This window comes from Mauremys reevesii, linkage group 7 (genome assembly GCF_016161935.1).
Source record: "Mauremys reevesii isolate NIE-2019 linkage group 7, ASM1616193v1, whole genome shotgun sequence".
NCBI lineage: Eukaryota > Metazoa > Chordata > Testudines > Geoemydidae > Mauremys > Mauremys reevesii.
Window position 1 is genome coordinate 39,282,481 of NC_052629.1, and position 25,208 is coordinate 39,307,688.

The 25,208-nt window shown below is 41.8% G+C and overlaps 1 protein-coding gene across 6 annotated transcripts in view; it reads left to right on the forward strand.

Moving 5' to 3' along the window:
• The window catches only part of MICU1 (mitochondrial calcium uptake 1), a 238,456-nt gene that overhangs the window by 91,676 nt on the left and 121,572 nt on the right, over positions 1 to 25,208 (forward strand). For all 6 annotated transcript variants that reach the window (XM_039482943.1, XM_039482939.1, XM_039482940.1 and 3 more), the window contains exons 4-5: positions 221 to 383; positions 12,279 to 12,322. In XM_039482943.1, coding sequence (XP_039338877.1) covers positions 221 to 383; positions 12,279 to 12,322 — 207 coding nt within the window. The remainder of the gene's footprint in view (positions 1 to 220; positions 384 to 12,278; positions 12,323 to 25,208) is intronic.

The following is a 25,208-nucleotide window of genomic DNA, read 5'->3' on the forward strand; positions in this document are numbered from 1 at the left end:
CAGTGACTGAAAAACCCATTGCGTTGTTGTAAGAAGCATCTACACTACAAGCAGCATAGCTGTGCTGGTGTAGTGTAATCATAGCCTAACCCCTGTTGGCATTGTGAAGCCATTGCATTTAGAACTTGTAATAATATGGCAAAGTTTTACCAGGATTAAATATGGAGTGAAAGTTGGAAAACTCTTGTATGCAGTGATATGTGTTTAACTTAATTTCTAGGTGATGGAGTATGAGAACAGGATACGAGCCTACTCCACTCCAGACAAAATCTTCAGATACTTTGCCACCTTGAAAGTAATACATGAACATGGAGAATCGGAGGTGTTTATGACACCACAAGATTTTGTGAGATCCATTACTCCTAATGAAAAACAACCAGAACGTAAGTAATATATACAGTAATTATGTTTAGGGATGATATATGTAATGAAGAGTTCAGAATAAATTCTTTACAGTCTCTTTGTAGTCAACTTTTACATCTCATTGTACAAATGGGTTGGCAGGGAATCGCTTTGTATTTGTATATGTTTACATTGCCTAGCACAATGGGCCCTGTAGATGCTGCTGCAATACAAATAAATATTTTCCTTTAAATGCATGTACTATGGATGCATAATATTATACAAAGTAGTAATAGAGTAAAAAAGTTAATGATTTAGTTCAGCAGGTAATATGGTTCAGCTTTTCATCACAAGACTACAAAGTTTAAATTCCATATCAGCACTTGGGTTCGTATCCAGTACTCTCACTGCAGTGGAGTACTGCAGGATAATTAGGCATGGCAGAATTTAATTTTTATTTTTTTAGAATTTCAACAGATATCAATGTTCATTTTAGGCATTTTTCCCTATTTTTAACTATTTAAATTTTCACAGTTGCAGTAAATTGGGGGGTTATGCCAGACAATAATTTAATGACAGTAAAGTTTGAGATTCAAAATTTAAATCTTTAACTGTTAAAGCAAAAATTATCAACATTGCATGTCAAAATATACAATGTAAATATACTTAAAGCAACTCTAGTTTTCAAGCAGTGTTTTTCTTACTTGCATCTATATAAATTTCTATTACCGACGGAAATATTTTTCATCAGTTTGTATGTATGTGTGTACAGTGAAATCGACGTTTACTGACATTTACTGATAACATTTTAATCCATCCAGGCCTAAGGATAATGGTGATGTAATACAAGAAATGACAGCTTTTACAGGAAACAGCATTTACAAAGTCCATCTATTTTCCTTCTGCCCATTTCTTGTGGCTGTCCAGTTAAGTTAGATATGGTATCACTCCTCAGATAGGTTAAGCGCTCTTGGTGTTCTGGCAAACATTTCCTTTTTCAAAACAAATCTTAATAATTTTATGCTAAATCTTGAAGTGTCATTCTGTTTACATTACAAAACACTAGTTAAATGCTGTACTTAGAGTGACTAAGAAAACATTTTGACATACCTTGAAGCTGAAAATTGTTGTCTAAAATGGATTTCTGTTTTATTGTATCTAAGGAAATATCAGTGTCTCTGTGGTACATGCCATTGTCAAACAGAGGGGATTATCTTCCTTTATGTTTAATAGTGAAAGACCATTTAAAATGAACGTGAAGATCTGTCCTAAACCTACAAATGGTGAAAACATTGGAAGTGGCAGCAATTTGAAGTAAAGCTGAATAGCAGCCCCATAGTCTGTCAGGCTAGTCAATTTTGTGGTATTGCGGGAAGGCAGGACTTCATTCCACCGCTAACTAAAAAAAAAAAAAAAAAAAATGTTGGCAGATGTCGTCTGAACGTGCTCAGAATGTATTTCTCCATCCCAAAATTGTTAACTTCATTGTCCAAACAATTTTTTCTTCCAAAAGTCATTGTGGATGTGCATCCCTTTGAGGAATATTTACATGCTGAATTTCAAAGCTGTTTTTAAAATTATATATGTGGGAAAAAGTAGGGAAAAGGTACTTCTCTCCACCCACCTCATATGTAACTCAATGGAACAAATATATTTTTCTCAAAAAAATTACATAAAAATAACCTTTTAGCTGCGACTGCACATGGAAAACTTTAGCCTCAAAGGTTAATTTTTCAGGCAGTCACAAGCAAATGTCAAAAATTTCAATTATAATCCCATTTTCATCTTAAATAAAGTGACTACCACCAAATGAAACATATATATTTAAATTTGTAAAGTGATAGAATAAACTATATGCATGAGGCAAGAAAGAAATGAATACTGTCCTGTTATGATATGATCAGATAACTTAATATTGACTCCTTCTTTAAATGTCATGAACTGGTTGTGGATTTTCAAATGCAAGTACATGAGTTGTCTTTTTGGTACATAGTAAAAGAAAATGGGGTGCATTACTAGCTAGTAGTCTGAATGTTAGTAACGTGGTTTTAATTCCAACATCTTAAGGTATTAATTCTATTTACAAATCTATTTTAAAAAATGTAATACCTTGTTGAGACATGAGATGCTAAAGTGTCAGTGCTTTTAAAAATGGAAACTTTGTCAGGCATATAACTGTAACAATGCTAGCAATCTCTAGTGTGTTCTGCGTCATATAGTCATATGATTTGGTTGAAAGTGTATGTATACTACTTTCAGGATGGTGAGTGGCAGTTTGTATTTTTAAGGAGCACTGACTTCAGCCAGGTCTACCCTAAACACTTAATTCAGTATAACTACATCATTCAGGGATATGAAAAATCCACACCTCTGAGCGGCGTAGTTATACTGACCTTATTCCCTGTGTAGACAATGCTGTGTTGGTGGGAGAGGTTCTCCTGCTGGCACAGCTGCCGTGTCTTGTGGAGGTGGAGTTATTGAGCCAATGCAAGAGCTCTCTCCTGTTGGCTTAGGGCAGAGGTTCTCACAACAAATATTTTGGTGGCTTCAGAGCACAGCGGCCAACTCTTGCTGGTGGCCGCTCTGACAATTTTTCCTAAAATACTTGAGGAAAAACAAATACATACACACACATACATGTCCAAATCATTGTAATTTATTTATGTAGGGTTGTTTTTTTCAAACTTAACAATAAGAACATACAGATGTCTCTATTCCTTTACTGCAGCTTAACAGATTAGAAATAAAAAAATAAGGTGCTTTGCATGTGCTTGTCTGGTGGTGGTGTGGCTTTTTTTTTTTTTTGGTATTTTTTTTAGACTTGCTATCTAGTAAGTCTGCTGCTGTGAAAAATTATATTTATATGTTTAATACCATTTTTTACAGAATCAGACTTGCTAGCTAGGTGGGAGACAGTGAAGAGTGATATTAGCAACCATACAAATATCACTTTTTACAGCAGATTTACTCAGCCCTGGCAAGCTGGGGGCAAATTAAGCCCTGGATGGGGAGGTGGATAGGGAGGCAGCAGGGGCCAGGGGCGATGGATGGGGAGGGGCCAGAGGAGGCAGCAGAGGCCATTGGCGATGTGGGGAATTGTGAGCCAAGGGCCAGGAGAAGGAGCCTGCCACCACGCAGGCTGGAGCCTGCCGCCCACCACCCCAGGGCTGAAGCCGGAAGCCCGATCCCCACTGCCCCCAGGAAGGTGGGGAACTCACACTAGCTGCCTGCTCCTCCAGCGTTTCTGGCTCCAGAAGGGGACAGGACCAGGGGCGGCTCTACCTTTTTGGCCGCCCCAAGCAGTCATGCACGGGAGGCGCCCCGGAGCCGCGGGAGCAGCGGACCTCCCGCGGGCATGACTGCAGAGGGACCGTGGCTCGGCTGGACCTCCCGCGGCTGTGGATGGTTCGCGGGTCCGGCGGCTCTGCTTGAGCTGCCGCAGTCATGCCTGCGGGAGGTCCAGCCGAGCCGCGGGACGAGCGCCCCGTCCGCAGTCATGCCTGCGGCAGGTCCAGTCGTCCCGGGGCTCCGGTGGACCTCCCGCAGGCATGACTGCGGCAGGTCCGCCGGACCAGCCTGCCGCCCCCCCCGGCTGCAGGGGACGGGCCGCTCCTCGGCTCGCAGCGGCAGGATGAGCTGGGGCCCCAGCCTTTTGCCGCCCCCTAGATTTTGCCGCCCTAGGCACCAGCTTGTTTTGCTGGTGCCTAGAGCCGCCCCTGGACAGGACCCACCCAACCCCTTCTGGTGGCTCCAGAAGAGGGGATCCTGCTTTTCCCCCTCCAATCACCACTCAGGAAGCTGTGGCCACAAAAAAAGCCCCTGGTAGCCATATGCTGCCATGGTGGCCACATTTGAGAAACGCTGGCTTAAAGCATCTTCACCAGAAGAGCTACAGTGGTGCAGCTGCAAGCTTCTAGTATAGACCTGCCTTTCTTTTTGTAGCTATTATCTTTCTGGCAAGGAGCACTGCTTGGAGTATCCTTCAAAGTTTATCATTGGCACAGCTTAATTGTCTGCAAGGCTATCTATTCAGTGACATGAAGTGTGCTACAAGGCTTAAGGGTATCTCCTGTAAAGCTTATGGCCCTTGTTATATGGTAGAGTAAAACACTGAATGAAAATTGTTTGGTTTACAGTGAGCAGGGCAGAAAGCTGTCCTTAGGCCTTACCTTGCTAGTCTGAAAACATATTTTAACATGACTGTCAAGGTTTGTTTTTTTTAAAGGCAAAGGTATAATTAGGTTTTTTCTTCCTCATTAAGTATTCAAAATCACGAGAGGATATTGGTATGTAAATTATTTGAAAGAATGATTTGATATATGTAATTAAGATTGGAGATATACTCATGTAATATAATCAAACCAGGTATAATTTTGTTCTCAAATGTTTTAAAAACTAATAGTAGGAAGGAAATATGGGCTAATTTTGGAACCAGAAGTCTTTGCTAAAAAGATTAATGGTGACTATATGTTCAACACAATTAATACTAACAAGGAGAAAGGAATGCAAGCCAAAATAGGGCAAGTTAAGGGGATATAGAACTTGTTGTTCTTTTAAAATCTAAATCTAAAGATTTAAAATCTAAATCAAATCCAGGTTAGTTCCATTCCAAAAGCAGCAGTTGTCCTGAGGATGCAGAGGAATACACGTAAGATCTCCTCTCTCCTGGGTGGAGTGTCTGTCCTGGCAGGGGAGGATGGTCTTTGCCTTTCTGTGGGGGTTGCACCCCTGCCCCCTGTCTAGCATAGGGCTTTGCCTGCCATGACAGCAGTAGCTCCCTTACAGAAGAAGTCTGTGCCATCTCCCGCCAGCCCTCTTTGCTCGAGTGGTGGGGGAGGCCACGAGCTGCCTGGCTAAGCTGATGGGGCCGCTGGGTCATGAGACAGTGAAGCACAGGTTGGACCTTCAACCATGGCCACCCCCATCTTGGTTGTGGGAGGGTAGGCCGCAGGAGTGCACTGCTCCTTGTCAGGTTACATGCTCCTTCCTGCTTCCAGTAGGGGATGGGCTCATGGGTCTTCCAACAGGGATGCAGTCAGTGGCCTGGCAGATTCCTATAGGGTAAGGTCAGACCTTGTGGCCCTCACAGTGTGTGGGAGTAGGACTTAAGGTGAGCTGAATCTTGGGAGTTGGGGGTAAACTGAGGAGAGCCTACCCTGAACTATGGGTTCTGTGGTGGTAGCCCTCTAACCCCCGCACTGGAACCAGTGAAATGTCTGGTATAGGAGAGTGTAAGTGATGGGCAGGTGGTAGCCCTCCACTGTGTTTCAGTTTAATAAAAGTTGTGGCCTGCTGCTTAAAATCCAATCATGTATCTGTCCACATTTCACTGCTGTGTTTGCATCAAAAGGGATTGATGTGCAGTTGTTCTTTTTATCTTTAGAGCAGGGGTAGACAGCCTATGGCATGGGTGCCGAAAGCGGCACACGAGCTGATTTTCAGTGGCACTCACACTGCCCAGGTCCTGGCCACCAGTCTGGGGGGCTTTGCATTTTAATTTAATTTTAAATGAAGCTTCTTAAACATTTTAAAAGCCTTATTTACTTTACATACAACAATAGTTTCGTTATATATTATAGACTTGTAGAAAGAGACCTTCTAAAAACGTTAAAATGTATTACTGGCACGTGAAACCTTCAATTAGAGAAAGGTTGCCGACCCCTGCTTTAGAGGATTGAAGTACGTTGGTTTGGGACAGTAGTTTGATTACGATTATTCATACTCTTTGCTTTCCTGTTAATGAAGAGAAGCTTTCAGTTTCCAGTGCTGTGTGTAGTACATATTTTGTGGATAATGCATACGTGTCTTTGGAAATACAGGCTATTACAGAAAACCCAGACATGCAAGTTTTTATTAATCTGTATTATTTGTACCAAATATTTGTTTAGAATTCAGACAATGTGTATGATATGCTGCTTTCAGGCTTTAGGTGTTTGTATGGGGGAAGCAGGGGCGGCTCTAGACATTTCACCGCCCCAAGCAGGGCGGCATGCCGCGGAGGGCGCTCTGCCAGTCACCGGTCCCGTGGCTCCGGTAGACCTCCTGCAGGCGTGCCTGCGGACGGTCCGCTGGTCCCGCGGATCCACCGGACCCTCCGCAGGCACGCCTGCGGGAGGTCCACCGGAGCCCCTGCCACCCTCCTGGCGACTGGCAGAGCGCCCCCCTGCGGCATGCTGCCCCGAGCACGCACTTGGTGTGCTGGGGTCTGGAGCTGTCCCTGGGGGGAAGATGACTTATGTTCTAATAAATAAACATCCAAGCCTTATGATCTTAGAATGTTGTGCAAGCAGCACATAAATTGTCAGTTCGCAGTCTGGAATTTTTGCAGGGTTCATATTATGGTGTGGTCACCTTTGTATCACTGGAAAGTTTAATGAGGCAGCGTAGAAGGCTATATATCTTTACACAGTATTTTTACACAGTACAACATGCTACACATTAAAGAAGATCCTTACATCTGTTTCTGGGAATATGGCACTTCAGTTATACTGCTTTGTATTGAAAGATGAAATGGTCCCTTTTACTGTTAAACATGCCTATTAACTTCCATACTTGGACCTATTTAGTGGCTGCCCAGATGTCAGGCACTTATTTTATAAGCAGGCCAGCATATGGTTTACAGATATTCCTCTGATTGCCTTAAAGTTAGTTTCTTTCTGTTTTCATAAATCAACTGAAGAGTAACAAAAAGATGGGATACAAAAGGAAATTTAAAAATTTATTTTTATTTACTCCTGAAATAGAATATAGTTGGCTATGCTGAAGAAAGTAAAACTGTACAGACATTGATGTGGAATTATGGAGAGTGAGTTACTTTTGATAAAAATGAAGGGAACAATTATTATTTCCACTTCATGGCAGCCTTGCTGCTGAAGGATCTTGGTAATGTTGCGGGGGTTTTTAAGGACTTACTAACTCATAGGAATATTTAAAGGTGATCTGCAAATGGTTTGTGCTCATACCCTTCTTTTGCTGCTTGAAGGAGAACTTGAAGTTTTGTTGTTATAAAGTTATCTTCTCTACTATTTTTTACCCTTTAAGTTCACTCTTCCCTGGTTTTGCCTGGCCCTTTTGCACAGCAGTTGGGAGAATATCACCTCTGACAGATGAGTCCTGGAGATTATTTCAAAGAGCTACGCCATTCAATTCATGTCTCTCCCCCATTCCAACCCTCCTTCCCCATCCCCCTTCAGGAACCCTTCTCATGAGAACCTGCTTCATCAGGAAACATATCATTTGTTATGCCTGGGGCCATTGAACCAGTCCTGATACAACTCAGGAGCAAGGGATTTTACTCCCATGATTTCTTGATCCCCAAGGTGCGGGGAGGTTAGAGGCCCATTCTAGATCAAATACAGGAAAGCACAGACATTCAAGATGGTCACACTAGCAGACATTATTCCAGCTCTAGAGCAAGAAGATCCTCAACCTACAAGATGTGCGCATGGATTGTCATGGATTAGCTACATGATTTTATTATGATATGATTTTGGCAAAATAATAAAGTTAGTGTTCTGCATTTTCTGTAGTTGTTTAAAAAAAAAAAAAAGAGAATTTTTCATTGTTTATTTTCCAAACATTAAAACTGGGATGAAATCAGGTTAAAAATAATAAATATTGAAAAATCAGGGGGAGAACAAAAACAAAACAACTTTTGTAATATACACATTTTACTACAGTATAATTGAAACCTTTTTAATGTACAAAGGTATATTTTTTTCTCTCTCAGAGCTAGTAGTTTTTCCAGAAATCCTAGTTTTTGTGTACGCTTCCATAATTTTCTTCAAAGTATTCTCACTCATGTTGAGCCTTGTGCTGTCTTGGAGGTAGTCCAACTTTGAAAATAAGTGCTCTGCATCAGTAGATCCAGGGGATACACTCAAAGCTCGCCCTGCCACTTGGCTGAAATTGGGAAGTGTGGCTTGATGGCTGATCCAAAAAGCCAGCACATCCAGTTTCACATTGTCAGGGTTAGATAAGTTCATGTCAGTAGTAAATTCTCCTTTCAGATTTGAAATTTCACCTTTAGTGGCAAATGGTTGAAACACTTGGCATAACTGTCATAGTTTGCTGCAAAATTAATTTTGAGGAAGAGGTCGAAAACCTGGTTATTTGACAGACTCTTCAGAGTTTTTGCTTTGCTTTTGTTCTGCTAGAACAACAAACAAACTCACGATGACCTAGGAGACATATTAGCACAGTCCACATGTTATTTACATGACAGGCAGCGAAATACAAGCTCATCCATAGATGTGGCACAACAAGGGTAGGTAATCGGCATCCGGCTCTGCACTCATCTCACACTGTGTAAAACAAGGCCTTATACTTGTTTTCATGCTTGAAAATGGTCCCGAATCCAATGATGCAAGATTTCATGTCTTTCATTTCTTCCGTAGCAGTAGCTGCTGACAGGGCAGTGTTAATCAGATGAGCAGGACAGCTCATACATAGCAGCTCCAGTTTCTGATTGAGTTTAATCTCCCATGCAAATTTAGCCATGTAGGAAGCAGAATCTGTGTTAGTTGTGGCCACATTTTACCAAGTTAGTTGGTACATCTCAAACATGTCAGTTATTGCTGCGTTGACAAAACCAATGTCAGCAGAGGGGATGAATGTCACATCAACACAAAACAATACTTTGAAATAAAAAAAAACAAAAACAAAAGGCCAAGAATCGGACAGTTCAAAGCATCAAGAGACTTGTCAAAAATCAGATTAGACACTACATTTCCATCAATTCGTTCTGTCAGTTTGGATACTGAAGCATTGTCACTTTCTGTCAGATACATACCAGTGAGCTTGTCTGCATTAGGAAGGGTTTTTGCTGCTGGACCATATTGTCATACAAAGTCACCAATAGGCCCCTCTACAATTAACAGTGGTCTGGCGAAACACAGAGCATACACAAATTTATTGACACAATCGTGCTGTGTCCTCTTTCATTAAAGCCCTGGTGAAAGCTTCTGATACTGTTTATCCCGAAGCTCACTTTCTTCTTTAAGCTTCTTATGTTGCTTGCTTTTGACATGTTCCTTTATTCTGTCAGCGCGAGGACTGACCTCAGTGCTGCGGTACTTGCAGTGCAATGCATCCTCTTTGTTCCCATCTTTGCTTTTCTTGAAAATTTCTGAGCACTGACTTGCTTGCTGGTATTCAGGCATAGGTTTGCATGTTTACCTTTTTACCTTATCTATCTGTAACCCGCAAGGAACTTACCTAGGTCCCTGGGGCTCTGTGTGCTGGTAGTTCAGGGAGAAGCACACTGTCCCTGGTGGGAAGGGGGAGCCAAGGGCAGATTCAGAGTCTGCTGGGCAACCAAGAGGGAGAGAGGAGAGACACTATGTAGAACAACAGGGGCCCCTGTTGGTTTGGGGAAGGATTGCAGGCATGCCAGTTCAGACAAAGGGGCAGAGTGAAATGATTGACAAGGGAAAGCCCAGGAAGAAGAGAGAGCCTGACAATAGGGGGTGAGATGGCCTCCTCTGGGAGCCCTGGAGAGGGGAGAAGCCATTTTGGGAGTAGTCTGGAGCTAGCCACAGAAAGAGCAGGACTGGCTGTATGGGGATCCAGAAGAACCCAGGCCCATCCATTCAACCCCATAAAGAGGTTGGCACAAAAGGAAGCATCTGGGTGGATAGGGGGCATTCCATATCTTTATCTGTGGAGGATTGATTATTTAAATTCAGTGCCATGCTAGCTAGATGCAAAGAAATAGGCAGGTAAAATCTCCTTGTGAGCCAGTCATAGCATGATATTAATGTTGGTATTTTCCGTTCTGTTTTACACTGTGGAACTGCTTCAATCTCAGTGTTTCAGAACACAACAGTCATGTAAAGCATTAGTGTTTAACAAAAATAAGTACTCAAAAAATACTGAGTGGATTGATAAATGGGTGTAAATCGGTAAAAATCGAACTCCTTTAATAAAAAACCTGGTAATTTATTAGTGAAAATTGGTAAAAACTGAAAATGCATAACACTAAAAGTGGAGCTAGTGGTCATATTCTGCTACCATTGTTGCAACTTACAGGATGCAGTTAATTCCTTACGCGGTTTTAGTCATCAGTGTCTGAACAGGTCTCCAACACAGAACTCTGCTGGCTCAATTCTGAGCTTGGCAACAACTAAAAGAGCAATGGCAGCCTGATATATTATCATATCCAGTTAAGTAAGACTTTTACTGAAGGAGGAGTTTGTAGAAATTCATAAGCATTAATCATGCTGTATGTATGTCTCTAACAGGGGCGGCTCCAGGCCCCAGCACGCCAAGCGCGTGCTTGGGGCGGCATGCCGCGGGGGGTGCTCCGCCGTTCGCCGGGAGGGCGGCAGGCAAGTTGCCTTCGGCGGCATGCCTGCGGAGGGTCCGCTGGTCCCGCAGCTCCACTGAAGCCGCGGGACCAGCGGACCCTCTGCAGGCATGCCTGCGGGAGGTCCACCGGAGCCGCGGGACCGGCGACCGGCAGAGCGCCCCCCATGGCATGCCGCCATGCTTGGGGCGGCGAAAGGTCTAGAGCCGCCCCGGTCTCTAACCTTGAGTAGGAGCAATATTCTTGAAGGAAGTATAACTTCTGAACATGCACATTGTATATAAATATGTACGTTTGTGTTTCTTGAAGTGCACACAGATATCAAGAGCGTGATTCCTCAGTTTAATAACCACAAATCCAGCAAGCCATCTGACAATTCTCTAATTTTTCATTCAACCTATGAAATTAATTACAGGAATTTTTACTGCATTGTTTCAGAAAGGTCAAAGAGATCATCATGAAATGATGAACAGCTCCATTTTCTGCTCTGTGACTATTATGAACCTTTGAGTAGATGGGAAGCATTTTATCACTTTTACTCATAAACAGGTGACAGTAATCTAATCTTCACCTTCCTGGACAAGTTATTTTTTCTTTCTTTTCCAATCCCTTTCTTCTCCCAATCTGGTTAACAGGAAGATCTGATAGCTATTTAAAACACTGGCTGAAAATGTGTGGTTTGTAGCAAATGTTTTCAAACCAAGAGTTGAAAATTAGTCTCTGCACTTTTGTGTGAATTACTGCCAATTCTCAATAACCCAGTCATTCAGGAGTTCCACTTATCTAGATCTCTTTACAGAATGTATTTTTTTTTATTGTTGTACAAATCATTTGCAAATCTTTCCATGTTGACTATTAAATTTTCATTGTTACGCATAGACTTGGTTATACTGTAGAAGTAGATTGAAAGATGCCTTCTTCCTCAGCCCTGTAAATATTATTTTCCTTCTAAGAATAAGGTCCTTCTGTTTTGGGGTAATACAATGTGAGGAATATGTTAATATAAAAACCTTCTAGTTAAAGCACTTGCTTATTCCTGAATGTACAATAGCGGCCGTGTTTTTTCTTTTTATGTCCAAGACCATTTGTATGCCACTTTACCCTACAAGAGCTCGCAACGTTGAATTTTGGTTGAGGTCTACCTTCAGTTCTGGGAGGAACACTTCTGATTTCAGTTCAATGGCCTTCCCTTTTAATCTGTTAAAAAATGATTGCTTAGCCTAAATATAATTCTTTTTAATTACACTCTAAGTGCCAGTCTCATGGAAACAAGTTGATATCTGGGTAAGGATTGGTAATGGGGTAGAAATCATTTTATTCTAGGTCAGTAGTATAAAAGGACTAGTAGAGCTAGTCACTGCTATGGTGTCACTGTCCCTTTTGTATTTTTTCTGTGTCTAAATAGGTTTTCCTTGTCAATACTGTGAATCAGACACCTTTCTTGAGCCCTAAGAAAAAACATGTAGATAACGGTTGATTTCCTTCCCTCTCCCTGTGCTTTCTAATCATGCTATTCTTCACATAATCTATTTTTTAAATGCCTTATCAAAAAAGAAGCATGGAATTATATGATTTGATATTCAAGCACTGCTCTAAAAGCTTTTTTTTAAATCTTTTTTTCTTCTTTCAGACCTAGGCCTGGATCAGTTTGTAGTGAAGCGGTATGATGGAAAGGTGAGTAGACTTGAAATCTATAGTATCTTCTTACCTATAACCTCTTTGAGTTTCTATTTAAAGTTGTGTGCAAGTACAAATGAAATAAAATATTGTCTTTTGTTTGAGCTAGACCATAGCAGTATTTTTTTATTATATGGCTGAATAGGAAGGAATGAATAAAGATTTGTTTTAACGCTCATAGAACCAAACTAACTCCTCCCTGCTGTTGGAAGAGGGAATTGTAATGTGTAAAAATCAAACTTATTGCATTAGCCATATGGTATGAGACCCTCCATGTGAGGGAGTACCATATTTCAGAAGGAAAACTGCTATATGCTGATCATATTATAACATTGTTTGGTCTTCCTGTGTGGATGGAACCACACAGTAACCTAGCCCTTTCACAGCTCTGAAGCCATATTCTTCCCTGCTGTAAATCCCCAGAAATCAATGAAATTATAGCAGGAAGGAATTTGGCCCAGAGCCGTAACACAAGTAAGCAACATGGTTAAAAGACTGCTTGAACCTTTAACACAGAGAGGGCCAAGCTGTGTTATCTAAAACAAACACCTAACATAGATTTACTTAGGTGGAAAGTTAATCTAAAATAATTTGGTTTAATATTCCTTTATATCATTTTGAGCACTCTATACTACCATAGTTGGTGGCTGCATAAAAATGGAATACCACACAAGCTTCCTATTAACTCAATTTACTCTACAACAATCACTAATTTAGCAAAATTGTCACCTCATCTGCAACAAAATTCCTTGAATTTTTGAGTCAAAGAAGGTAACTTTTGACCCTTTCATTACTGAGTGATATACCTGGCATGTAATGTTTAAATGTGACCAAACATCCAGAAAGTCCTGCCATTTGAATCTATAATTAAACAAAACAAACAAACCCTGTACAATTGGGGATTAAATGAATCTAAATTACTTTCATGTTTTGCATTCAATTGAATTCATTTTTATTTTAATTTTTCATAAGGAAGTGGATGGACAAAAAGCAAACCAAGTAATCAAATAAACGGTCTTTGTTCCTTAGAGCATACGTGTGTTTGTTTACTCAAGCAGCAGAGTATTATTCTGCTTTAAAATAGACAGTAAGTAATTTGCTTTTTGTCAGTCTTTGTTTCAACCAACATTTCTTAGAAAGAAATGCTGAGTGCCACACAATTTTGGATAATAGTTCCTCTGTTCCTGAGTACTGTACATTCTATTCCCATCATAGTGGGTAAAAGTCTCAAAGCAGCAGTTAGTTTGCTAAACTCAGCTTTTTGTTCTGCTGAGCATCATTGCTGGGATTTCTAGTTTGTGGGAAAATTTGTGATTTTGAAATTTGGGTTTGTTTAGATTTGAACAAATACAAATTATTCAAAATTTTCCATGAACCAGAAATTTTGAAAAAAAAGGTTCATTTTGGAAACACCAACCTATGGTATTTCTAAAACAAAATCTGCTCCCTGGAACGCTGACAGCTGAGAGTGAAATTGACATTATTAGTCATACTAGTAGATGTGGTGAAACTGAGAAGATTCTGAATTTCACTCAGCAGCTGCCAGGGCTCTCGGGGTTTATGAGTCCAGGGCAGCCATGCTCTGTAGACGGCCATAGGACACCAGATGGCTGGGGACACCAGACCATCCAGACTCCTGGGCCAGCTTGCCTCAGGACTTCAGGCTCCCTGTTTCATGGGAAAGAGCTTGGAAGCACTGGCATGATGCAACTGCCTTGGAGCTGCAGACCTCCTGAAGACCTGGTTCCCCAATCTTGGGGCAGGCTGCATGGTGAGGCTGCTCTGGAGCCATGGACCTGGAAGACAGGTCTCTCAAGCTGCTCAGCAGAATGCCTGGGGGATGGGGACACTAGTGTTTCCAGACTTTGATTTGCCAAAAGTTTGTTGAACCTGACATGTTTCATAGAAACGCAACAAATCGGCATTTTCCAACAAACTTAAGTCAGGAAATTTCAGACCAGCTCTACTTGAGACATGGCTTCTGCTCTTACACAATATACACACCTAATCTTGCCTGTGTGACAACTGGTGGTCTCAGTGCAGGCTGAAATGTTCTGAGTTATGCTGGCCCTTAGCATCTGTTCCCTGCACTGACCATCCTCCATTCTGACTTTCTGTTGCAGACTGAAATTGTGTATATAAAAATGTTTGTATAGCTGCTATACCTAAATATATATGCAAAATACACTGGACGGTAGAATAAGTCTTAACATCAGTCATTAGAGTTTTAAAATGGAGAGTGTAGTGCATTAGTAGTAGTAGTAGTACTGTGCAGAACAACAGACCACATTAATCTTATGGTATTATATTGCAGGGGCTGATATAGCATGCTGCTTCTGGATCATTTATTTTAAAGGAGAAAATAATGGCTCATATTGTTTGTCAGACTTCTCTGACTAAGGAGCACTAATAACAGACTTTGTTTATGAGGATAGTGGTAATGGCAGCAAGTTTGGGGTGAAGTTAAAGCAAGGTAATATTGGAGCTCCCTCAGTCATGAAGAGGAGCCTGGATAAGGAGTGAAGTCACTCCTAGATCTTGTTTTCTAGAAGTAGTTTCTCATATTATCTTCATACAGGGGCGGCTCCAGGCCCCAGCATGCCAAGCGCGTGCTTGGGGCGGCAAGCCACGTGGGGGCGCTCTGCTGGCGCCGCAAGGGTGGTAGGCAGGCTGCCTTCGGCAGCTTGCCTGCAGAGGGTCCGCTGGTCCTGTGGCTTTGGAGGACCAGCGGACCCTCCGCAGGCAAGCCGCCGAAGGCAGCCTGCCTGCCGTGCTTGGGGCGGCAAAATGACTAGAGCTGCCTCGTCTTCATCTGTTTTCAGTTAAGAAAGCACTGTCGCCTCGAACACATTCAAATGTTGATCCAGGCATCATAAAACAAACTGCACTCATTCATGTTTAGTTATGTTGGTATCGGTTAAGGAATAAAATTAGTCCTTGCATCTTTTCTCATCTTTTGTTTCCATTCACTTATCTCCCTCATTGGCTTCCTAAGAAATATCAAAGCACTTTTTATAATTGGACACAATCTTCTCCTTAGATACAGTTCTAACTCTGTAAAGCTTTGTGTGCTGGTATTATTTTTGTGCATTGGTGGAGATGGGAAATTTGAGTAGAAGGCTGAGAGGTGTATTGTCCCCTTGAGCATTTTGCATGGTGTCCATTAACGTTAATGGGAATTACAGTATATAGACACGTTGAGGAGAGAATAGACTTTTTCCATCTGAAATGTATTCTTTCCTTTGAGATGAAAGGAGAAAATGAGCAGTCAGGTTTAAGTCAGCAGTAGTACCAAAGTACTGATACTCTGTAAACTACAGGTTGGCTAAACAAAAGTAGAAAATAGAACTATTGTTAGTTATAAACAAAGATTTATGCCTATGCTCTATGTAAATACTAATTTAGAGCAAATGCCAATAAAAAGAATAGACCCAGCTGTGTTGTCAGATGCATTTTAATTACATACTGTAAAACAAAGGTTAAGGATTCAGTGTAAATGTTCTGTATGTATGTTCCAGATAAATAACATTGCACTGGGAAATCATCTGTATCAGCAGTTTTTTCACAAATATTCTTGTAAAATTAGAAGTCAATCCTGTAAGGTTTGTCTACGCTGCAGCTGGCAGGTGTGATTCCCAGTGCAGATAGAGTAGTGTTAGCTCATCTTGAGGTAGCATGCTAAAAATAGGTAGCATAGGTGGCAGCCACCCAAGTTCAGACCCTGGCAGGCTTGAACTTGGATGGCTAGCCTGAGTCTTTGCAAGTGCTGCAGTGCAGTGAGTTAGCATGAATCTGTCTACTTGTGCTGGGAATCACACTTCTTGACAGCAGTGTAGACATATCCTGATAGGCCACTTGGAATGACTGGAACTGGTTGTAGCACGGCGCACACTCACCCTTGCGGCGCCTCCTGCTGGTTGTCCTCAGGAATTAGCTCTTTGACCCAGGAGCGCCCTCTGCAGGCCAGTGATCCGCTTGCTGTTTGGCCCCCATGTCCCTCCCAGGACCCCAGTGTCTTTATCCCAGGGTTCTGCCTCCAGTACCCCACAGTCCTACTGGGTTTCCCCACCCCAGGGGAACCCCCACTCCCTATCCCCACGTCGCCTCAGTCATGGCTACTGCCAGTCTCGGCCGTGCCCTGGGGCAGACTGCAGTGTATCAGCCAATCGTCACAGGCAACAAGGGGTTTGGACTGACTGCCTTTACTCACCCTCTGGCTGCCCCCCTGCAAGCCCGATACCTAGGAGACCTAGAACTAGGCCCTGCAGCCTGGGGAGTTACTGGCCTAGGGCTTCCCAGCAAATAAGGCCTTCCCCAGCCCTGCCTTCCTCTAGGTCCCCTGGGTGAGTTCCCAAGCAGCCAGGCCAGTCTCCCTCTCAAGTCAGAGAGAGACTGCTGTTTCTAGCTTCCCTGGTCTTCTTATAAGGCCCTGCTGCTCAGTTTGGGGCATGGCCCCAGCTGCAGCCACTTCTCCTAATCAGCCAAGGTTTTACCTTGCCCAGCCCCAGCCCTCTGCAGGGCTTTTCCAACCCCTCCAGGGCCAGAGCGGGTGCTCACCCCGCTACACAGGTCAAATCCAAAAGTCTTTGGTAGTGACCATGTATTTTATTGAAGCTCTGTGAAGCTTAAGTGTCTTCCTGTTCATAGAACTGAATGTTATAGTGAGTGCAGTGTACTTCTACCAACTAGGGATAATTTTTCAGAGAATTGAAGGGCGGGGGAGAGAGACAAGCATAACTCTTCAGTACTAGGAGCAAAATGCATTTAATTTGAATCTACACATTGCTCCCTCGAGACCAGCAACCCTAGAGACATTTGTTCAGCAAAATTCTTTGGTCCATCCTCCTTGCCAACCACAACTGCATAATTTTCTTTCACCTACAGCAGGGCTAAGTGTTCAGGGAGCTAGCCTACTGAGTGTTTGTACAGGGAGTGGAGAAGCTGGCTTGGTGACGTGTGGGTGTGTATGTTCCCTCCCTTCCACCACCCCTCATAAGCTTTATTTCTTTTGGCTAATCTTCTGCTGCTAACCATTCACTTTTGCTCTCAGGTCTCACCTCATAATTTAGCTCAAATTACAATATGAATATAGCCTAATCTGTAATTTAATAAAAGCACTCAGAATTAACATATATAACCATAACTGCTCGGTCACCTGGCTCTTTCGTTGTATTACTTTTCCCTCTCTTGTATTGTGTCTGTGTAAAACAAATTCTTATTGGAGGAGGACATTTTTCCTTCCTGTAAAAAGAGTGTCTGTGGTTAACAGACCATTCATAGAAACATATTTCTTTGAAAAACAACTTCCATTTTTTCTCATGTTCTGTTTGAGAGAGTTTTTTAATTAAGCTCAAATTAATCTTCCTGCCAAATTGCCAGCTCTCAAAGAGAAAAGTTTGATACAATTTAACTCTGATAGTGTGCCCATAGGGTAGAAGATATCGGTCTACCTTATAGGGTGACCAGATGTCCCGATTTTATAGGGACAGTCCCGATTTTTGGGTCTTTTTCTTATATGGGCTCCTATTACCCCCACCCCCGTCCCGATTTTCCACACTTGCTGTCTGGTCACCCTACTACCTTATGACAAGGGCAAATCTTGCCCTGCCACCTGTGGGCAAGAAGGACCATTAACACAGCAGGATCAGTGGAATCCTAATGTGATGGGACAGATTTGAGGAGTCAGCACAAGAGGGACAGCATCAGTGGACATTCTTTCCAAAAATGTAGGGATTGTGATATTTCAGATTAATTGTTTTGATCTTAAAATATTATTGAATTTTTGCGGAAGCATTTGAGTTTCAATTACTTGTAGATTTTGTGCTGCAATCAAGTGTTTTCACTGATAAGGCTAAATTGCTAGGAGTCTGGTGGCACCTTAAGGACTAACAGATTTATTTGGGCATAAGCTTTTGTGGGTAAAAAAACCTCACTTCTTCAGATGCATGGAGGCAAGGCTAAATTGCAACACTTCTGAGAAACTGTTAGTCTTTTTAGGGGAAGAATTAAACAGAATATTGCTTTAGTATGGAATACACTTGAGTAGCGGTTTTCCCTCCTGTGGGGAAAATTACCCTGTGTAGTTGAATATAAACAAAAGCTTGCAAGCTGTCAATGATGGTATACCCTTTAATTATCATTGACCCAAGGAGGCAATAAGTAATTACAAAGGCTTTTACAGACTCTAATTTTACTTTGGAATTAAGTAACTCCTATCCAGATTCATATTTCCATGTTCTCTAGTCTCCAGATACAGTTCTATATTGATCAATGCTATAGAAGTAAGACACCCTCTAATTAGTTACTCTCGTGTGATAGGAAAGTTGCTGTTGGTATTAAACATTATAATTACTTGTTGTTATTCTAAGCACCCTTTCAAGTACTGTATTGGGATGCTTTACAGGGAAATAATAATAAATTAAATTTGATGGTGAAATACCTGAAGTTGAACATTAGCTTTAGAAATATTGAGCAAATTTCTTGACCATATATTGAAGCAATAGTACTTACTGCTATGTAGGAGAAAATTCAACGTCCTAGCATGTAGCACTCAGTTATATCTGAAGTAGTCCCCTAAGTCTCACATGGAGAGGTCACTATGCATCCTCTCATTTTATATTGGCAAGCAGTCGTGCTTTTGCTGTGGTGGGGGGCATCAATCTCAGATAATCTCACCACTTTTTTTTTTAAATCAAACTTTATTTTGAAAAGGGTTTGGGGGTATGACTGCTATTTACTATGTATTTTCCCTCCTACCCCATATTTTGCCCTTCTCATTTCTGTCCTGTCCTTGTAATATAATTGTTTGCATTTTTGAAGCATTTTTATTTTTGTATTGGATTGTATAATTGTGCTTGAATCAGGGCTTCAGAGGGTGGGAAGTGGGAGAATAAAATAAGGAATTACGCAGCATCTGAAAGACAACAGCACCACAAAGAAACTGCCTCTTTCAGTTCACGTGTCCCAGGACCCAGATTAAATAGGATTAATATAATGAAGCGGTAGAATGAATAACTTTAAATACAACAAGTAATGTTTTCAAAAGCCCTTAACAATAGGAGTCTTAAGTCTCATTTTCAAAAGTAACTTAAGCACTTAATAGCCTAAGTCTTATTTAAAGTCACTTTTGAAAATGAGATTCCTAAATCGTCTAAGCACTTCTGATTAGAGTGATCAATATAAATGAATGAGTAGGTAGGCAACATGGTGTAGTGGATAGTGCATGGAGGACCATCAACACAGCAGGATCAGTGGAATCCTATTGTGATGGGTCAGATAAGGTTAGAAAATTTGACTTAAAACATCAGAAAGTCTCTAATAGTGGCACTGGCAGATATTTCTATCCTGCACTGTGATTTTCTATCCTTACTGTAATGAACCTCATACTATTGTGTGTTCACAAGTTTTCTTCACTTGCCCCCTTACTTCCTTTCTCCTCTTCCATTCTCCAAAACCAAACCCCTAAAACCTTTTATTCTAACATTATGATTACTATTATGTTTGATGCACACATTGGTATAGACTTGTCAGAAGACATGGCCCTTCTCCTGAAAGTATCAAAGACCAATGCTTTTATATGCACAAATGACCACAACATGCTTCTAGCTGGAGGAGCTGGTTATGTTTTGTTCAATAATCTTCGAGATCATTATCAGTACAGAGCCCTGAAATAAGCCAAATTTTGATGCCCTCTAAGCTGAACCAGTTAGTCATGTAGTTATAAGGTCTCCAGTTGATGTGTCCTTCGTGTATCTTGACCTTTGAGTTCTCATGCTTGTACACTGTATTTGGAAGATGTATCCTTTCATTGAAATGTATGAATCTTTAGGTTCAGGTATTTCAGTTTTTGTTTTTGTTTTAAAAAAATCTTTAAGGCTGAGAAAATGCTTGGTTGCTTATATTAAATTTTATATGCATGGCACACAAACAACCCTGTGGAATCCCTTATTATGAAGATTATTTTGCATCCATGTACGGGTCAAGTGTGTGCTCCCTCTTTCCTCTCCCACCCTATCCACCAATAGTCTGTGGCATAATTACTTTCTGCCAAAACTAGAAATATTTGCTATTATGTTATTGTACTACTAACTTTGTTGTTCATTTTCACTGGGTTTGTTTGGCAGATATTCCTGAATGTTATTGATTGCTATATGTGCTCCTTACTTCCTGTTCCTAGGTGTTGAGCGATTCTTTGTTCCTGATGTCATTAATTGGTTTTGCTGTGTTGCAATGTTGCATAATATGTAATATTTGTGGGTATTTTATTTTAATTTTCGTTTTGGTTTTTGGTGTAACCAACGTTCCCTGATTTTCTTCCCTCTTTCTAACCCTCTTCCCTCATCAGGATTTCTGGCAGGTACTGACTTGTCAGCATGTGCTTTAAACAGTTTGTGCTTCAAAATCCATAATATGCACCTTTTTTGTAAAAAGGGACAGTGTATACTTCTGCCTTCCCCCATTCCCTTAAAGTATTTTTTTAATTTGTCTCTTTTTTACTTAGTACATAAATAATAGATATTTTTATCTCAAAATATTAAAATTTAAACCATGTCAATGAGAATACAGTCCCTCAGGTAACTTTTTAATAAGTGTCGTTATTCATGGAAACTGATCATTTGGAAGAACCAGAAGATATTGGTGCCTGTTCTCTTACTTTTATGGTACCTTCTCTTGCGGGCTAGGATTTACTTACATTGTTTATTAGAATTCATTGGGACAGTACATTGATGGAAAATGAAATTTCCTTTCCAAGCCATGGAATAATTTTCATTCTGTGATCATGGACAGACATTTCTCAGACTAGAAGTAAATTGCAAAATGTTTTAAGGTGGAAATTGTAGGCATTTGAATGTGCATGGATCTTGGAAAGACTTCCATGAATTTTTAACAGGGTGGGAGGGATAGTTCAGTTGTTTGAGCATTGGCGTGCTAAACCCTGGGTTGTGAGTTCAATCCCTGAGGAGGCCATTTAGGGATTGCAGCAGGGGAATCTGTCAGGGACATTACTTGGTCCTGCTAGTGAAGGCAGAAGACTGGACTCTATGACCTATCAAGGTCCCTTCCAGCTCTATGAGATAGGTATATCTCCATATTATTATTACAAAATGTAGCTACCACATTAGCTAGACTAACTCATAAATAAGACCACACTTTATAAAATTACTTATGGGAAAAGGAAATGACAGACAACAGAGAGCTGTTCTACTTAGCATGTGTGAAGAGAGACCCATACCCATAATAGGAATGAGCAGGTAGAACAAGAGAGTAATAGCATGCTTGGTATTCAGGTGGCAGCCAGCTACAGATTTCAAGGAGAGCCCTTCTGAGGTGAATTGGGAAGAACACTCCATTGAAGAGTGTTCTGTTGCTGAGTTACTATTTGTGCCTTATTAAAATGCATTCCTTGTGCCCTATATCATTCTGATCTCAGTGGTGTGGTACAGAAGGAGTTAGAGCAGCCTACCAACAAAAAATGTCTCTGATTAAATGCAATTATCTGTGTTTAGGTTCTAACACTTGTGTTTCCTAGTGTTTGAGTGAAGATTTCTTGTTCATAGGGTCCCCAGAAAACAAAGTAGTCTCTCAGTACACTAGCTTACACTAGTCTGAAAGTGGGCTACATAAATTGCTGTGTGTAGGGACAGTGTGGTGACTTACTTGAATAAATTCAGATGATGCTTTATGAAATAGGTACAACATATATATATATATATATATATATATATATATATATATATATATATGATTACTTATCAGAAGGAGAAGAGTCTAGGTGACTTTAATTTCTAGCTTTAAGTTATTTTGTTCTGTTACTCATGCCATCTAAACGAGCTGAGTTATCAAGCCCCTGAATCAAGTGTTAAGGAGCGAAATTTTGTCAACCCCTTAGCAATGCTAATGAGCTTTGTATTGATATAACTTGTATTTCAGTTATAACTTATTAAGCTGCAGACTTCTCACCCTAAAATAAATTTAGCTTTTCATTTATAGGTGGAGCTGATAATGCCCCCTGTAGTTAAGATTGCTTGACTTTTTCCCATTATTTTCAGTGGCTTATAACTTTGCCGAACTAACCATTCTGGTGGGCTGCCTCAGGCTTCTCCCTCTTCTTCTTCTTCTTTTTTTTTTTTTTTTTTTTTTTTTTAAGTTTCTGCTAAAACCATTGAGCTGTTTCTGAGAACAAGACTGAGGGAAATATGTTGTTTAATGTTTAAAAAAAAAAAAGTTCTTCCAGCCATTTCACTAACAAGCTCTCACACCTACATGCTTTGGAGCAAGGGCCTGAAATCTGGCAGGTGTGTTGCCCTGGATAGGCCTTTTGTCATCTCTTTGAAAATTTGCTAAAACGTGGCCAAGTAACAAGATTTGAAAATTCTCAGTTTGCACATGCTCAGTAGAGATTTGTTAGCGTTTGGCTACTAAACTCTCCAAGATGCCATCTGCACTGAGCATGCTCCATCCCAGACCTGCATAGGTTGAGCAGGACTCTAGGTTGCTCCTCCAGGTTGCTGAGGGCTGCTGTGGTGCAGGCACAGGAACTGAGAACAGGGAGAGACTCACCTGTGTTCTCCTTGCCTGGCCCAAAGCTGCATTAAGGAGGAGGGGGAAGCAGCTCGGTTTGAATATAGAGGGCAGTGGAGAAGAGGGAGAACTGGAGCAGGATGGTAGAGTGGGCGGCAGGAGGCAGAGGGGGAGAGGACTGAGCAGAGCAGGAGCTAGTGAGTGTGTGTGTGGAGGTGTTTGTGCAGATGTTCGGTTTTGTTAAGTGCAGAAGGGAAGTGATCTGGATGTGGAGATGTGTGGTTTCGCTAGAAAGCGGGGAGGAGGGTTGCGTACCGGGAGCCAGGTGACAATTGTGAGTTTAGGGTGCAATAGATAGGAAGAGGGGCACAGATCCCCACCCCCCAGACATAAACGCTACTACAAATTAAGGATCCTGGTCTTTCAGGAGGGAATGGAAGGGGGCAGAGTTCTGAGCATGTAATAATACACAAACCAGATCCAGGCTGCCTGCTCCCTGGAACCAAATTGGTGACTGGGGAATCACCAACACAACCAGAGTTCGGGACAGAGGCTTCAACGAGTCTGCCTAGCCTTGCCTGACACTGTCTAGGGCTCAAGCCTCCCCAGAGTTGTATCTTGCATGGGACTGCAGAGACGTATCTTGGTCCCTCCCACAGATGGGCAGCTCCATGGAGCGGGCATTGGGCACATGATTATGTGCTCTGGGCCCTACTCATGGCTGCCCTGGCCCAGCACATGGAGCCACTGAATGAGGCTAGGCTGCTGAGCTTCCTCTGCTGTTGTGAGGATGACAAATTCTGCAATGCAGAGTTGCTGGAGCAATACAGTCAATCCTCTCATCTAGCGTGGGGACCTCTGGGATAAGTAGGATGAGCCCTGGGCAGATAGGAGCTCAAGGAGATGATGGCTCCTAAAAGGTGAAACTCCTGTACCTCTGTGCAATGGGTGGAGCTTCATCTGTGCCCCTGGAGATGGGGGTGCCCACTATGTACCCCTGAGCTCCCTCCATACCAGGCACAGAGGGGTCCTGGCCACTGCCCCAGAAATGCTGGCCACAAAATCTCTCCGAATGAGAATTTCAGGAACATCTGACAATCCCAGGGAGAGAGACTCATGCTGTGCCTCCCAATTACATGCTGGGACCAGGGAGACCTCTCCCTCAAATCACCACCCCCTAGATCACCACCTTAAGAAAATTCTGGTTGAGCCCCTGGAGGGAGAGGCATGGGAACAAGAGGTACGGCAGAGGTTGGATAAGAGGAGATGGGGACAGAGACAAGCTTGGGGGCACAGGCAGAAGGTTTTAGAGTACACTCTCTCCTCCAGAGCCTGCAGTTGAATCCAGGAGTCTTGAATCACTACATTCCTCTGCTGTCCGCAAATAGCTGTGAAATCCACTGGTAAAGGAAATTACATTTAAAAAACTGTTAAACGAATGTTAAGGTGGCAAAGTCAAGCATACAAAATCTAGCAAATGCCAGAATTAAGGTTTCATATGCAGTTCAGTCCACTTGTATATATGCATTATGGTAGTCTTTAATGATATGATCACACACTGTTTTTTATCCTGTCACGTTCTGTGAATTGGTAGTTTTTCAGTATTTCTTTTTATCTGCATTCATTGTGTGGCTCCCAGCCCCATTTACTGTTCACTTCCTGCTCTCAATACAGAATTATTATTTTCCTCTTTGGCTTTCCTATAGTGGTCATCGCTGTAGCCAGTAAATGCATCACTACACATTGCATTGCAAACGTTAATTAATTTATCTTCACAAAACCCCTATGAGGTAAAGTGGTGGTATTATCATCCCCATTTTACATCTGTGGAATCTAAGGCACGGATACATTAAGGTCAATATTGTCAAATGTGTCAATATTAGATGCTAGCTTGAGATCTACACCCTGTTTTTTCTGAGCACTTTGCATTTTATACCATGTATATTCAGAGCACAGCTCTAGTCTCTGTCAATTGTAGCTGTGAGTGCTCAGCATGTCTGCAGATGTGGCCTCAGGTGTCTCACACTGGGAATCCAGAATAAGGAACATGCACTTGACCACCACCTCTGAAAAGTGGGGCTGAAGTGACTTGTCCAACATCACAAAGGAGCTCTGTGCCAAAGGCGTGGATAGAATCCAGTTCTCCACGGCAGCCTTCAACTTCCTTAACCATGAAACTATCCTTTCTCTTCTAGCAGTTCCCTCTCATTCAGTATTCATCTCCCAACTAAAAATAAGCAGGGATCTTAAAGACAGCAGCTTAGTCACTGTCCAACTATGACTAAGGCTACATTTATATTACAGAGGTCATGTAAGTCACGGATTGAGGCTCCATGACATTTGGGACTGTGGGACTCAGGAG